Genomic DNA, 14145 nt, shown 5'->3' on the forward strand with positions numbered 1-14145 from the left:
CCCTGCTGGAAAGCAGCTCTACAGAGAAAGACCTTGGAGTGCTGGTGGACAGCAAGTTCTCCAGGGAACAACATTATGCTCTTGTGGCCAAGAGAGCCAATGGGATCCTGGGATGCATCAAGAAAGGTGTGTCCAGCAGGTCTAGGGAAGTTCTTCTACCTCTCTACTCTGCCCTGGTGCCCTGGATTCTATGATCACTATGCCTATGCTCTGTAACTCTTACCATGGACAAGGATATGTCCAGGGTCTGTAACTCTTGCCATCTCTGCAATGTGAATCTGCCTTCATACATGCTGCCTCCAAATGTCTTTAAGGAAAAAAGCAACCTAAAAATACCTATGTACAGTACACCAGGGGCAATTGAAACCAGGCACCACCTTGATGTTTCTAATGGTATTGGCTTTTTGGTCAGTGTATGAGGTGACTATTCAGTCTAGAGAAGAGAAGGCTCCTAGGAGACCTTATTGTGACCTTCCAGTATCTCAAGGGGGCCTATAAGAAGGCTGGGGAAGGACATTTTAGGGTGTCAGATAGTGATAGGACTAGGGGGAATGGAGCAAAACTGGAAGTGGGTAGATTCAGATTGGATGTTAGGAAGAAGTCTTACACCATGAGGGTTTGCCTCATTGCAAACTTCATGGTATTTGCTCCAAACTGATATGATTAGGTAAGAATTTAAGCTTCACTTTATATAGTTATGTACACATAGATTTTATATCTATGCTTATACTTATTACAATGATGTTATATTTATAATTATAAATATAATTATAGCTATAATTGTATTGTTGCCCAGAGAGGAGGTGGAAGCCTCATCCCTGGAGGTTTTTAAGGCCAGGCTGGATGTGGCTCTGAGCAACCTGATCTAGTGTGAGGTGTCCCTGCCCGTGGCAGGGGGGTTGGAACTAGATGGTCCTTGAGGTCCCTTCCAGCCCTGACAATTCTATGATTCTATGATTCCATGACTGTTCAAATTTGTAAAGCATTATCTGAATGACTAAATCCCATTGTAATTTACAGGTTTTGTTACATCTGTTTCATACTGGACTGAATGTGTGCTTTTCTATTTTTCAGCTATGATGCAAAACTGAAAACAGAATGAAAGTAAGAGATAAAATACTAGTACAGAAGTACTACTTAAATGTCTTCAATGGAATTTTCCTGGTAAAAGTTCTGGGTTTGTTATTTAGCAGTTTCAAAATATGTTTGTGTTTTTTTTTTTTTTTGGTAATGTTTTGAATCAGACCAATAATCCTTCTTTTTATTTTTATTTTATTTTTTCCCCCAGGCTCTGGGTCTTATGATTTTGACATTTGGCTTGTGGCTTTTATTTGACAGAAACAATTTATTCAGTGTCTTATGTGAGTATAAATAGAAATTGTCTTTTGTTTCCAGTGATTGCAGGATAAATCAACAAACAGTGATTCATATTTTTTTCCTTCACAAGGTGGCAGTATTGGATTGAAATGCAGAGGTTATTAGGTATTTTTGTTTCTGTTGTATTTTACCTCATTACACAGAATAACAGAATGTGAAGGATTGGAAGGGACCTTGAAAGATCATCAAGTCCAACCCCAACACCAGAGCAGAATCACCTAGAGCAGGTCACACAGGAGCACATCCAGGAGGATTTTGAATGTCTCCAGAGAAGGAGACTCCACAACCTCTCTGGGCAGCCTGTGCCAGTGCTCTGTCACTCTTAGAGTGAAAAGGTCTTTCCTTATGTTCAGGTTAGACAATACGATTATCAAAACAGGGGGAAATATACCAATATAGCTACCATTTATAGATGGTTGTAGTTTATACAATTTATCTCTCTCCATCTATGACTTCTAGATGAAATATAAATCAGTTCTATTGATCACTTATATAATTCACCAGGCTGCATCTGGCCCGCATTTGACAAGATTATAGATCATTTAGGAGGGTATTTGGGTAGAATGAACACAAGTTGGAGCTTGGGCCTCTCCATATAGATATTCCTTTTTTTCCAGACTGCCTATCAAATTGTTTCAAAGGGAAGTTAAGTTTTGGGTCATCAACAGCTGTGATCTTAAAGAGTTGTCTGCCTTGGCTATGCCAAAGGGCATCAATTCTCAGCTGATGGGATAGGAGCTGTCCAAGACAGTAATTCAAGGAGGAAGCACTTGGGACGGAAGCAATCAAAGCCTTCAAAGCCTCTGCTACTTTCCATATCTAAGCAAAGTTGGTTAATGTGGAAAGGGGAAAAGTCATCAGCGACAGAGAGGGAAGATAGCATTGAAACTGAGCCTGGATTTAATGAGAACTGTATCAATGTCCACACAGGGTTTGTAAATGTGCTACTAATTTTTGGCAAACAGAAAAGATCTGTAAGCTTGGAATTGCTCTCTGATTTCATTGTGAGTGGTTCACATTTTGCAATTACTTTCTGTTTACATCTCATATGTTGTTACCATTCTCTGATCTCCTGAAAATACATAGTTTTTCTTTCTGTGACTGTAGGCAGCATAATTAATAATAATAATGCCTTTGTATCATTCTACTGTTTTCATCCTTTCAGTAATGGCATTGCAAAGTATTGCAAAGTATTGCAAAGATTTAATTATTTGTGGGTGTTGTTTTTCTTCTTTTGTGGAATAAGGTTTTTAAAGTGGAATTCTGAAAAGTAAATTAAAAAAAAGTGACAGTATGAATGCACTGTGTTACAGTTTCTTCAGGCAGGAACCAGCTTGTGGTGTATCTTTCATGTCTATTACTTGGAACTGGATCTGCTATTACTTTTATATCAGCCATGGGATTCCTTGGAAGCATTATGGAAATCAAATGTCTGCTAGATATAGTAAGTGTAAATCAGACTCTACCCTTTTTTTGTAAATATGGGAGTTTTGTGTGCATGATAACTCTGATCCTGTCTTGATGTTGTGGTTTCCACGCTCAGTGCTTCCCAAATCTGCTGATGGAAAGATATTTTTAGATAAAGTCTTGGCTCTGATGAAATCTGAACAAAACTGAGGATCCTTCCACATCACTGCACGAATGTTTTCAGTGACAGTTTGATGCAGCAATGATTTGAACTCCTGTATTTATTGACTTGCATGTTTATAAATTAATTTAGCATTGAAAGTATGCTGAGTGACTATCTCTTAGTATGTGCTGAAAAAAAATAAAGAAAACCCTTGCCTCAAATTACTGCAGGTTGAAGGCACAGGTGTAGCTAGAGTATAAAAAATGATTAAAATGATTAAAAATTGATTAAAAAATGATTAAAAAAATTATTAAAAAAGGTGCTACCTAGGTAGACCTACCTGGATGCTCCATATTTATATGCAATCCCTGATTTTTAAAGGGAAGAAAACTTTGATTTCTGAAAAATTACCCTTGATTATATTTTCCCTTCATCTTTTATTTATTTTCACCCTTTTGTTTGAACAATCTGCTTTAGGCTCTCTGAAGGCTGAAGCAGACAGCTATTCTACTGATTCATTTGCTAGGCACTGCCAACATCAATCAGCACAGCAGTGAGAAGAACCTAAGTGCTATAACCATGACTCTTCCTGCTGCTGTCCTAGGCATGTGGTGTTTACCTCACAATTCATTAGGGGTTGAAAGAGGAAGAAGTGTCTCATTTCCAGTTTCCATGAAAGTATCTAATCCCACAATATCTGGATACTGTGGGTGAAAATTTTGCCTCACTGAAAACTGACAAAAATCAACTTCTTTTTTTTTTTAATGTTGTCTGTGCATCTTATAGTACAAAGGAGCCCTTGACTAGGCATGAGACTTAGGTAATGTGGTAATTCAAACAGGAAATAATGAAATCAGGGTTTTCTTCAGTGGAGCACAGCTGATTCTAAATAACTTTTGTTCGTCACTGTGATGGTTTGAAACTGTCTTTTTAATTTTTCCTTGCAAAGTTCAGAACAGAGAAAGTGAAAGAATGTAAATAAGTCACTATTGGGTGTAAGAAAGCAAAATCATGATTGTTCTAAACACTTCCACTGGATAGATAGAAATGTTTAAGAACTATTACCCAAAACAAAGTAGGCATTCGGCACATTCTGCGTTCGGCAGTGGGGGCAGTTGCTGGGCTGTCTGGCTGCTGTTTCTTCTTCTCTTCTGGCTGAAGATAACACACTGACCTTGGCAGCTAAGTTAACAACTTTCTGCTTAACTAACTCTGCTTCTCTGTCCAGAGGGGTGTGGGGGGAAGCTCCTGGGAGAGAGAGAGGCCCCTTTGGGAGGGTCCCCTTGGGGGGAAGCAAAAGAAGATTGGTTGTGCTTTTTTCTGTTGATTGTATATATTTGTGAATGTTGTGAATTTTGTATATTTGTACATATTCATTGCATTTCATTGTAGATTTTAGACTCTGCTTGTAAATACAGCTTTTCATTTGCTTCCAGACTGGGCTAGCCTGGTTATTGCTGGGGGGGGGGGGGAATTTCAGCTCACACCGACACAGTCAATTAAAAAAAAAAAATGTTATGACTTCATTTTTAAGCCCAAAACAGTGAGTTGTGCTTTGCCTGAAGCCTGCCTCTTAGACTGTGATGCCACTTTCTGAAAGTTTCCAGGTAAAAAAATGCTTCTTACTTTTGTTGGAATGACTCTAAATAGTAGTCGGGAATACATGGGCTTCTGGAACTTTTTTTGTTGTTGTTGAGTTGCTCACTACTTCAATGTTTGTACGTAATTTGGGGATTTTTTTTTTTTTTTTCAGTATATGACTTTTCACATCCTGGTGTTTGCTACCCAGATGGTAATATCAGTGCTGATATTTGTGAAGAAAGAAGAGGTATGTAAAAAAAAATTTTGCTTATGCAAGTCAGGATCACCTTAAATGTAGAATCAGTTTTGATTCTGTGCTTATCAAAAAGAAGTATGAGAGGTAGGATGTAGTTCTTCAGGACATATCAGGTTCATCTAAATTATGTTCCCTGGCTCTTCTGGCTTCATTTGGACTAATCACCTTGTCTGCCTGTGCTATGTATGTGATTGGGGTCACTTCTTTATCTTTCCCTTTTGCTTTCAACTTTCCCATTAGTGTAACAGCTGTGATATGACATAGATCATGCTTGGCAAATTGGTTAGAATGCTGCTGCTTGCAAGGTACCTTTGAAGAAACCTGAATATCAATAAAAGATCAAGGCTTGTACTTTCCATCCACACTCTTATCAATATTCATGTATCAATTGCTATAAACATTTATGAACAGGTCCACAATGAATGGAACAACAGAATTGATGAAGTTATTTCTGCTTACGGGAATGAGAGTCTGGCTGAGCAGGAACCTGTGTGGCACATTTTGAATGCTGTACAGCACAAGGTAAGGAACAAACCTCACAAAATATCACCACCAAAAGTACTGCATCAAACAGAACTTACCTTAAAAATCTGCCTCTTCTAGCAAAGAATTCATTTTTCAAATGGACTGATACTATCTAGTAGGAGTGGCCAGATTCCTGGCTGTTATGTGGAGTATTATGGATGAGATTAGGCTTTTGAGAGACTTCTCAATGTATGCAGGGGCAGACAGTTCTGGTCAGTGAAGTGTACAGCAGCTTTAAAAAACAGTAGTGTCCTAATGTCTTTGGCAGTGCTAGACATCAGGAAACACTTGATCTGCTTAGGTCTTAAGACTGACCTGAACCATTTACAAGCAGAGATGTTCTGAATCCAAATCTAAGCTCCTAGTGTGAGAGCATTTGAACAGGTATTGCACTGAGACTCTCTCAGAAAGAATATTTGCATCCTCAAATGAGCTTACAAATCAATACTTTCAGCACACTTAATTATTAATCCCAATATTTTTTGGGGCTGGGCAATATGGAATTTGTTTCTTTTTTTTTTTCAGAACAGTCCTTCAAACCCTTTGTATGGGATCAATTGTTTTGGAAGTTGTTAGCAGCATTTTTTACCACTGGACTGCTCTCCACCCTTTAAACTAATTCTGAGTCATGAGTTTCTAATCCTAAACATTGTATCTTACCAGTTTAATGTCTTTTAAGATGCTTCTGTAGACCAGCTGTGAGTCCTTTAACATGTCTCCTGGCACAAGTGAGTTTCATAGTTCTTCAGGAAGGTCAATGTTAATTTATGATTCCAGCTAATTCACAAAGCATTCAAGATGAAACATGCATTTGTAATGTATATTTAAAATCTGTTCTTTGAAAATCCAGTCCTCTATCATTGCATTTGTGGTTTCTCTAGTGATGGGTTAGTGGTGACACCATTATGTCAATGGTGCTGGTAGGCTTGAGATCAGTTTTGTTAAACTGTTGTGGGAGCACAGATTTCAGCAAGGCTACCTAGCTACCACCTGCCCTGATGAGATTTAACACATCTAAGTGCCAGGTTCTATACGTTGGCCACAACAACCCCATGCAGCACTACAGGCTGGGGACAGAGTGGCTGGAGAGCAGCCAGGCAGAAAGGGACCTGGGGGTACTGGTTGATAGCAGCTGATTTTGAGCCAGCAGTGTGCCTAGGTGGCCAAGAAGGCCAATGGCATCCTGGCCTGCATCAGGAAGAGTGTGGCCAGCAGGAGCAGGGAAGTCATTCTGCCCTGTGCTCAGCACTGGTTAGACCACACCTTGAGTGCTGTGTCCAGTTCTGGGCTCCTCAGTTCAAAAAGATGTTGAGTTGCTTGAACGTGCCCAGAGAAGGGCAACAAAGCTGGGGAGGGGTCTGGAGCACAGCCCTGTGAGGAGAGGCTGAGGGAGCTGGGGGTGTTTAGCCTGGAGGAGAAGAGGCTCAGGGGAGACCTCATTCCTCTCTACAACTACCTGGTGTTGGGGATTGGTCTCTTCCCCCAGACAACCAGCAACAGAAGGAGAGGACACAGTCTCAAGCTGCACCAGGGGAGGTTTAGGCTGGATGTTAGGAAGAAATTCTTCACAGGAAGAGAGATTGGCCATTGGAATGGGATGCCCAGGGAAGTGGTGGAGTCACCTTCCCTGGAAGTGTTTAAAATAGGCCTGGATGAGGCACTTAGTGCCATGGTTTAGTTGATGAGATGGTGTTGGGTGATTAGTTGGACTTGATGATCTTCAAGGTCTTTTCCAACCTGGTTAACTCTGCGATTCTGTGATTCTGATGGTCTTGTGCAAGTTTTGTCACATCTCAAAGTCCTGTCCATATTTTGCTGTTGATACCCAAGCCAAGGTGAACTGCAGTGACACTTAACAAATGAAAAACTGCTGTCTCCAAATCTTCTGTCACATGCTTCCAGCTATTTACAATATTGTCAGCCTCTGCCATTGGAATAGTGAAAAGCCTAAAATCATGAACAGTATTAGAGGAGAACTTTATTCTTATATTCTTGGTGTATTTCTCGGTAATAGTTAATAAAGTCCTGCTTAAAGCTGGTGAATTTTTTTAACTGAACTTACAGAGTTGTTGCAATTGTGTGTTTTTCCAGGGAAAGGACAGTTTTGGCTGGGTTAACTAAGTCCTGCAAATTTAGAAGCGGTGTATCTTGGTATCACTCTTCCAAAGACAAAAACGAGATGCTTTTAATTAGCATCACTGAGCTAAAAATACAGCAGACTTCTCATCCCACAAAACTGTTCAAACTTTGCTGAAGTTTCACCCTGATTCAGAAGGAAAAACTGCTGGAATTTCCTACATGGCAAGAATTCCATTCTCCAAACTGATGGTTTGGTTTAGTATTGGGGAAAAAAGAAGAAAAAGAAGAGCTAGCCGATAATTCATTTAAACAGGACAAAGTATTTGTTTTGTGCTATCTTTTCATAAGAGCTCAACTGCTGCTAAAACACAAGTTGAATTAGGAAGATTTTCTAAGGCTCTCTCTTGTGGCCAAGAGAGCAAATGGGATCCTGGGGAGCATCAAGAAAGGTGTGTCCAGCAGGTTGAGAGAAGTTCTTCTACCTCTCTACTCTGCCCTGCTGAGACCACAGCTGCAATCCTGTGTCCAGTTTGGGGCTCCCCACTTCAAGAGAGACAGAGACCTGCTGGAGAGAATCCAACAGAGAGCCAGGAGGATGCTTAGGGGACTTGAGCATCTCCCTGTGAAGAGAGCCTGAGAGCCCTGGGGCTGTTTAGTGTGGAGAAGACTGAGAGGGGATCTGATCAATGTCTATCAATAGCTGAGGGGTGGGTGATTCAAAATGATAAGACAAGGAACAATGGGGTCAAATTAGAGCACAGAAGATTTTACCTCACCACAAGGAGAAACTTCTTTTCAGTGAGAGTGACAGAGCCCTGGAACAGGCTGCCCAGGGGGTTGTGGGGTCTCCTGCTCTGGAGACTTTCCAAACCCACCTGGATGCATTCCTGTGCAGACTACCCTAAGTGACCCTGCTCTGGCAGGGGTGTTGGACCTAATGATCTCTGGAGGTCCCTTCCAACCTCTGATATACTGTGAGAGTGTGATACTTGTTGGGGGAAAAATTCCACTGTGTGACAGCCTTGATAGGTATTGGAGTTACCAATTGAAGCATTTATATTCTAGATGGAATGCTGTGGAAGATACAATGTCACACAGTGGGAAAGCAATCAAAACAAGGAAAATAGTACTCAGATCCCATGTTCATGCACAAGATCCCAGCTGAAGAAATGGTTTTGTGATGTCCCAAGGGATTTAATATACACTATGGTAAGAAATAAAAAATTTACCTTGAGGAATGGAAGTTTTTCTATTGAATGGACTTTGGGAAAAAAAATGCAAACCATGTCCTCCACTACAAATTGTCTGACAAATGCATTAGCATTTAAAATATTCATTATTTTGTCTTGGTCACTCTGAAGCCTTAGCTTTCACTCCTTAGCTGTCAGTCCTGTAAGCAACTCTAAATTAAGGATACTTCAAGAAAACATGAGTCATGCCTGATCAATATCAGAAGGATATTTAGCAGTGGTTTAAGAAGTAGTAAGCACCATGGATAGAGGAATCCATGCTGTAGCAAATCAATGAAGACAATGGAAAGGTACAGTATAGAAAAAAAAAGATACATGATACATTTTCCACTTGCAGTTGCTATTCATCACTTGCAGAATGTCAGCAGTGTCTCCACCTGTTTGTATTATGTGTTTCCAGAGATCTCCAATACTTTACAAGATAAGAGAAATGAGCAAGGCATTGAAATAAGAGATGTGGCCAAGAGAGCAAATGGTATCCTGGGGTGCATCAAGAAAAGTGTGTCCAGCAGGTCTAGAGAGGTTGCTCTCCCCATCTACTCTGCCCTGGTGAGACCACACCTGCAATACTGGGTCCTGTTTTGGGCTGCCTAGTTCAAGAGAGACAGAGACCTGCTGGAGAGAGTCCAGTTGAGAGCCAGGAGGATGATTAGTGGACTTGAGCATCTCCCCTGTGAAGAGAGACTGAAAGGGAATCTGATCAATAAATATCTGAGGGGTGGGTGTCAAGTGGAGGGGGCCAGGCTCTTTTCAGTGGTGCACAGTAATAAGCCAAGGAACAATGGATACAAACTTGAACCTAGAAGTTTTCATCTCAACATGAGGAGAAACTTCTTTGCAGTGAGGGTGACAGAGCCCTGGAACAGGCTTCCCAGAGAGGTTGTGGACTCTCCTTCTCTGGACACATTCAAAACCTGCCTGGATGCACTCCTGGCAGACTATCCTAAGTGATGCTGCTTTGGCAGGGGGTTGGATTCAACAATCTCTGGATGTCCCTTCCAACCTCTAATGTACTGTGATAGTGTGATTCTGTGATGTGTTTCCTGAGACCAGTTCATGTTAACATTTACATTTAGCATGTCTTATTATCAAGGGACCAGTTTGCATAAGATTCTTAGATATCATCACCTGTCCTGGAAGAAAGTGGTACCTATCATTCTCTCTTTATAAACCCTCCAGTACCAATAGAACTACCTGATGAGAACAAGAACTCACCAGTCAAAGGTTTTTTTCTTGACAATGCGGAGCAGTAAACACCAGAAAGGATGTTTTCAAATGGCATCTGGTTTTATCTTCCTTCTCTCAGCTGTTTGAAATGGCTCCCTGTTTCTACAAACCCTTGCCATTGTTTAAAGAGCACATCAAAGGATAGAAAGCATTTATTTATATGCTTTATTATATATGTATATATAATTTTTATGTATATATGTTTAAAGCTATGCAATATTTTATAGTTTATTTTAAAAGGCAATATAGTAAACATAGGGTGTGATCTGGAAAATCTGAACATCCATTGCAGGGCGCACAATGCATGAAAATCAGTGAAAAACTGAAAATATTCACAGGATGTCAGGGATTGGAATGGACCTCTGGACATCATCGAGTCCAACCCCCCTGCCAGAGCAGGACCACAGGATCTAGACAGGACACACAGGAATGCATCCAGATTGGGCTGGAAAGGCTCCAGAGAAGGAGACTCCACAACCTCTCTGGGCAGCCTGTTCCAGGGCTCTGTCACCCTCACAATGAAGAAGTTCCTCCTCATGTTGAGCTGGAACCTCCTGTGCTGTAGTTTATATCCATTGCCCCTTGTCCTATCACAGGGTGCTAGTGAGCAGAGCCTGTCCCCTCCCTCCTGACACTCATCCCTCAGATATTGATAAACATTGATTAAATCCCCTCTCAGTCTTCTCCTCTCCAGACTAAACAGCCCCAGGGCTCTCAGCCTTTCCTCATCAGGCAGTGCTCCAGTCCCTTCACCATCCTTTTAGCCCTCTGTTGGACTCTCCCCAGTAGATCCCTGTCCTTCTTGAACTGGGGAGCCCAGGAATGGGCACAGTATTCCAGGTGAGGTCTCACTGGGGCAGAGTAGAGGGGGAGGAGAACCTCCCTGGATCTGCTGGACACACTCCTCTTAATGCACCCCAGTGATTACTTGTAAGGTAATATCTCAGTTATATTCACAGTAAAGCAAATTCCCTTTTGATGAAGTCACTAGCTCTGGAACATTTCCACGCAGAATACTCTCAGATTTACTTCAGAACCATCTGTTTAGTTCAAACAATGTAAAAAAAAAAGAATGCTAGCTCACTGCAGTGCACATTACAGATGCATTTACTTTCTGGCAAGTAAATATCAGAACTCATCATAACCTGCAAAAAAAATTCTAGAGCTACATTTGGAAGTGTTTTCTTGTAGAGCTGCAATATGAATACAGAAGCTGAAATATGAATTCAGAAGGTGAAATGATTTTTTTTCCTGAAATCTGTTCTTCTGTACTTCCTTAGGGATGTGAAGAATATTTGAATGTATGGTTTGAAAACAATGTTCTGATCTTGACAGCAATTACTCTCAGCCTGCCTTTTACACAGGTAAGTGTACTTTTAAGCAAAAAAAACCCTCCACCAAATATTGATATTCTGCTGGGGGTGGGGGAATGGGCTTAGTGCCAGTTGGCTGTGGCATGGAAGCCATAATTTTGTAAAGCTTTCCACCAAGTTTAATTAGAAGTAAGAACAAGCATTGTTTAGCCACAGACTCTTGTACATTCAAGTACCATCACAGGTGCTGGTGTCCAATGTTTGTTGAGTGAAATGTTTGAACCTGACTTGTGAAAGCTAACAACATTGCAAAGACAGAAAGGAGTTAAAGGGAGTGTGAAATCTATGGAGCAAAAGACCCCATCAGTCCTTTATTAGCACAGAACCTAGGCCATGAATTTGATAAATCAAACAATACAGAATCATGAACCCCCTCCTTACCATATATGTACAAGAAAACGTTATTGGATAAAAAAGGAATAAACCTTTCAATATCAAAACAAAAGAATATGGGTAAGGGCAGCAAGAATTGATTATTTATTTGATTATTTATTGATTTATTCCATGGACATCCTAAAGTTTGAGAACTAACAGGCAGGCAGAAGGATTTTTGATCACACCTAAAATTGTGAGATTGAAAATGAAGGTACTTAATTTTTACTCAGAGAATTAAAAGCATGACCTATTTTCTGTCTTCCATATGGAGAACCTTCCTGTAAAAGTATGGAGTGGAAACATTCTGGCTAATAGAGTGGGCCAGTTCAGTAATGAAAATGTTTCTTATTCATACTCACCTGATCCTCACTAGCACAGCACATGATCTAGTGTGAGGTGTCCCTGCCCATGGCAGGGGGGTTGGAACTAGATGATCCTTGGGGTCCCTTCCAACCCTGACAGTTCTGTGATTCTGTGAGTGTCTCACAATCTTGTATGTATTGTCATTGACACCTTCCTGTCAGGTGGGAAAGAGTTATTATCCTGATTTAAGAGGGCAAGACCAAAAACCATAGAATCGTTTAGACTGGAAAAGACCTTTAAGATCGTCAAGTCCAACCATCTTTAGATTCATAGGGCCCAGAAACACTGAGCTGAATCATGAGCCATTTGGAAGAGATTTCCAAGAAGCTTCTGTGGAATTGGGCCCAAGTGATTTGCTGGAGGTCACAGAGCAAGCCAGTGCCAGAGCAAAGAATTCAGCTTGTATCTTCAGGCACATATCCTGACCATTCTCCTTTGTATCTCTTCCTCTTTGTTGTTTATAAGAAAGAGGTTAGCAGTCAGATTGGCTCAGTTGTGAATGAGTATCAGCACTATCTTTGTCATGTCTAACTCAGTCTTTTTTTCCTTTCTCAGATCTTTTTGATCAAACTAACTAGTCAGCTGCTTAGAAACACCAGAAAGAACAACATCTGGCCAAATGAATCCTGAATTCTTCTGAGCATTGCTGTGGTGTAGGAATGATCAGATCCCTTCCAGTGGCAGTCAACAAAAATGCTTCCACCCAATTTAATTCAGGCTTTACATATTGGAATCACTGTCTTATTACCACCTGGTCTTTGCTATGCTTGTTTATTATTCCTGGCTATGGATGTGGTAGTGTGCTACAAAACCTGAAGTATTATGCCATTTACTAGCTGGTTAATAAAATTTCCTGATAGGCTGACTATTGTTTTCCTGAGTGTCTGGAACAAGTTGTTCAGGGTGTTGTTAAATATTACTGTATAGTACACTGCACTTTGAAACAGAAGGAACCTTTTATCAGGTTCAGTTGAGAAAACCATTTACTAAACACTGCTGATACCTCTTTACCTCTCCTTCCCATCCTTCTCTTTTGACCTTGTCTGCTGTGCAATTTAAACTCCAAAAATTTCACTGAGACTTAAAAATATTGGACTCTTTCCAGCTCTTCTTCAAGACAGAATCATAGAATGATCTGGACCAGAAGGGACCTCCAAAGGTCATCCAGTCCAACCTCCCTGCAGTCAGCAGGGACATCCTCAACTAGATCAGGCTGCCCAGGGCCTCGTCAAACCTCACCTTGAATATCTCCAGGGATGGGACCTCATCCACCTCCCTGGGCAACCTGTTCCAGGGTTCCACCACTCTCATAGTAAAGAACTTGTTCCTAACATCCAGTCTAAATCTGCTCTTCTCCAGCTTAAAGCCACTGCCCCTCAAACACATTACAGTGTTCCACTATCCTCATAGTAAAGAATTTGTTCCTAACATCACAGGATCACAGTCTCACAGTATATCAGAGGTTGGAATGGACCTCAAGAGATCATCAGGTTCAACACCCCTGCCAGAGCAGGATCACCCAGGGTAGTCCACACAGGAATGAATCCAGGTGGGTTTGGAAAGGCTCCAGAGAAGGAGACTCCACAACCTCTGTGGGCAGCCTGTTCCAGGGCTCTGTCACCCTCACTGTAAAGAAATTTCTCCTCATGTTGAGGTGGAACCTCCTGCGTTGTAGTTTCTATCCATTGCCTCTTGTCCTATCCCAGAAGCAAGTGAGCAGAGGCTGTCCTCTCCCTCCTGACACTCAGCCCTCATCTGTTTATAGACATTGATCAGTTCCCCTCTCAGTCTTCTCCTCTCTAGATTAACCAGCCCCAGGGCTCTCAGCCCCTCCTCATCACAGAGTGCGCCAGTCCCTTCATCATCCTCATGGCTCTCTGTTGGACTCTCTCCAGTAGATCCCTGTCCTTCTTGAATGGGGGACCCCAAAACTGGACAAAATATTCCAGGTGAGGTCTCACTGGGGCAGAGTAGAGGGGGAGGAGAACCTCCCTGGCTCTGCTGGACACACTCCTCTGAATGCACCCCAGGATCCCTTTGGCCTTCTTGGCTACCAGGGCACATTGCTGTCCCATGCAGAACTTGTTGTCCACCAGCACTCCCAGGTCCTTCTCCTTGGGGCTGCTCTCCAGCAGATCCCCTCCTAACCTGTGCTGGTGCAGTTTATTC

The 14145-nt window shown here is 41.5% G+C and overlaps 1 protein-coding gene across 1 annotated transcript; it reads left to right on the top strand.

Annotated features, from left to right (window-relative positions):
• The first annotated feature begins 1089 nt into the window (after window positions 1–1089).
• TSPAN19 (tetraspanin 19) lies at window positions 1090–12606 on the top strand. The gene is made up of 8 exons (XM_054399919.1): window positions 1090–1164; window positions 1289–1361; window positions 2691–2821; window positions 4701–4775; window positions 5196–5306; window positions 8454–8597; window positions 11146–11229; window positions 12532–12606. The coding sequence occupies exons 1-8, from the start codon at window positions 1099–1101 to the stop codon at window positions 12604–12606; spliced, it is 759 nt and encodes a 252-aa protein (XP_054255894.1). The 5' UTR covers window positions 1090–1098.
• The last annotated feature ends 1539 nt before the right edge of the window (window positions 12607–14145 follow it).

The sequence above is a fragment of the Indicator indicator genome, chromosome 3 (assembly GCF_027791375.1).
Source record: "Indicator indicator isolate 239-I01 chromosome 3, UM_Iind_1.1, whole genome shotgun sequence".
Lineage (NCBI taxonomy): Eukaryota > Metazoa > Chordata > Aves > Piciformes > Indicatoridae > Indicator > Indicator indicator.

Bases quoted from the DNA above. Each gene is read 5' to 3' on its own strand.
- TSPAN19 (XM_054399919.1), top strand. From the start codon at position 1,099: ATGAAAGTAAGAGATAAAATACTAGTACAGAAGTACTACTTAAATGTC. The intron at 1,362-2,690 runs GTGAGTATAAAT...ACTGTGTTACAG, and splicing joins CAATTTATTCAGTGTCTTAT to TTTCTTCAGGCAGGAACCAG. The intron at 2,822-4,700 runs GTAAGTGTAAAT...TTTTTTTTTCAG, and splicing joins TCAAATGTCTGCTAGATATA to TATATGACTTTTCACATCCT.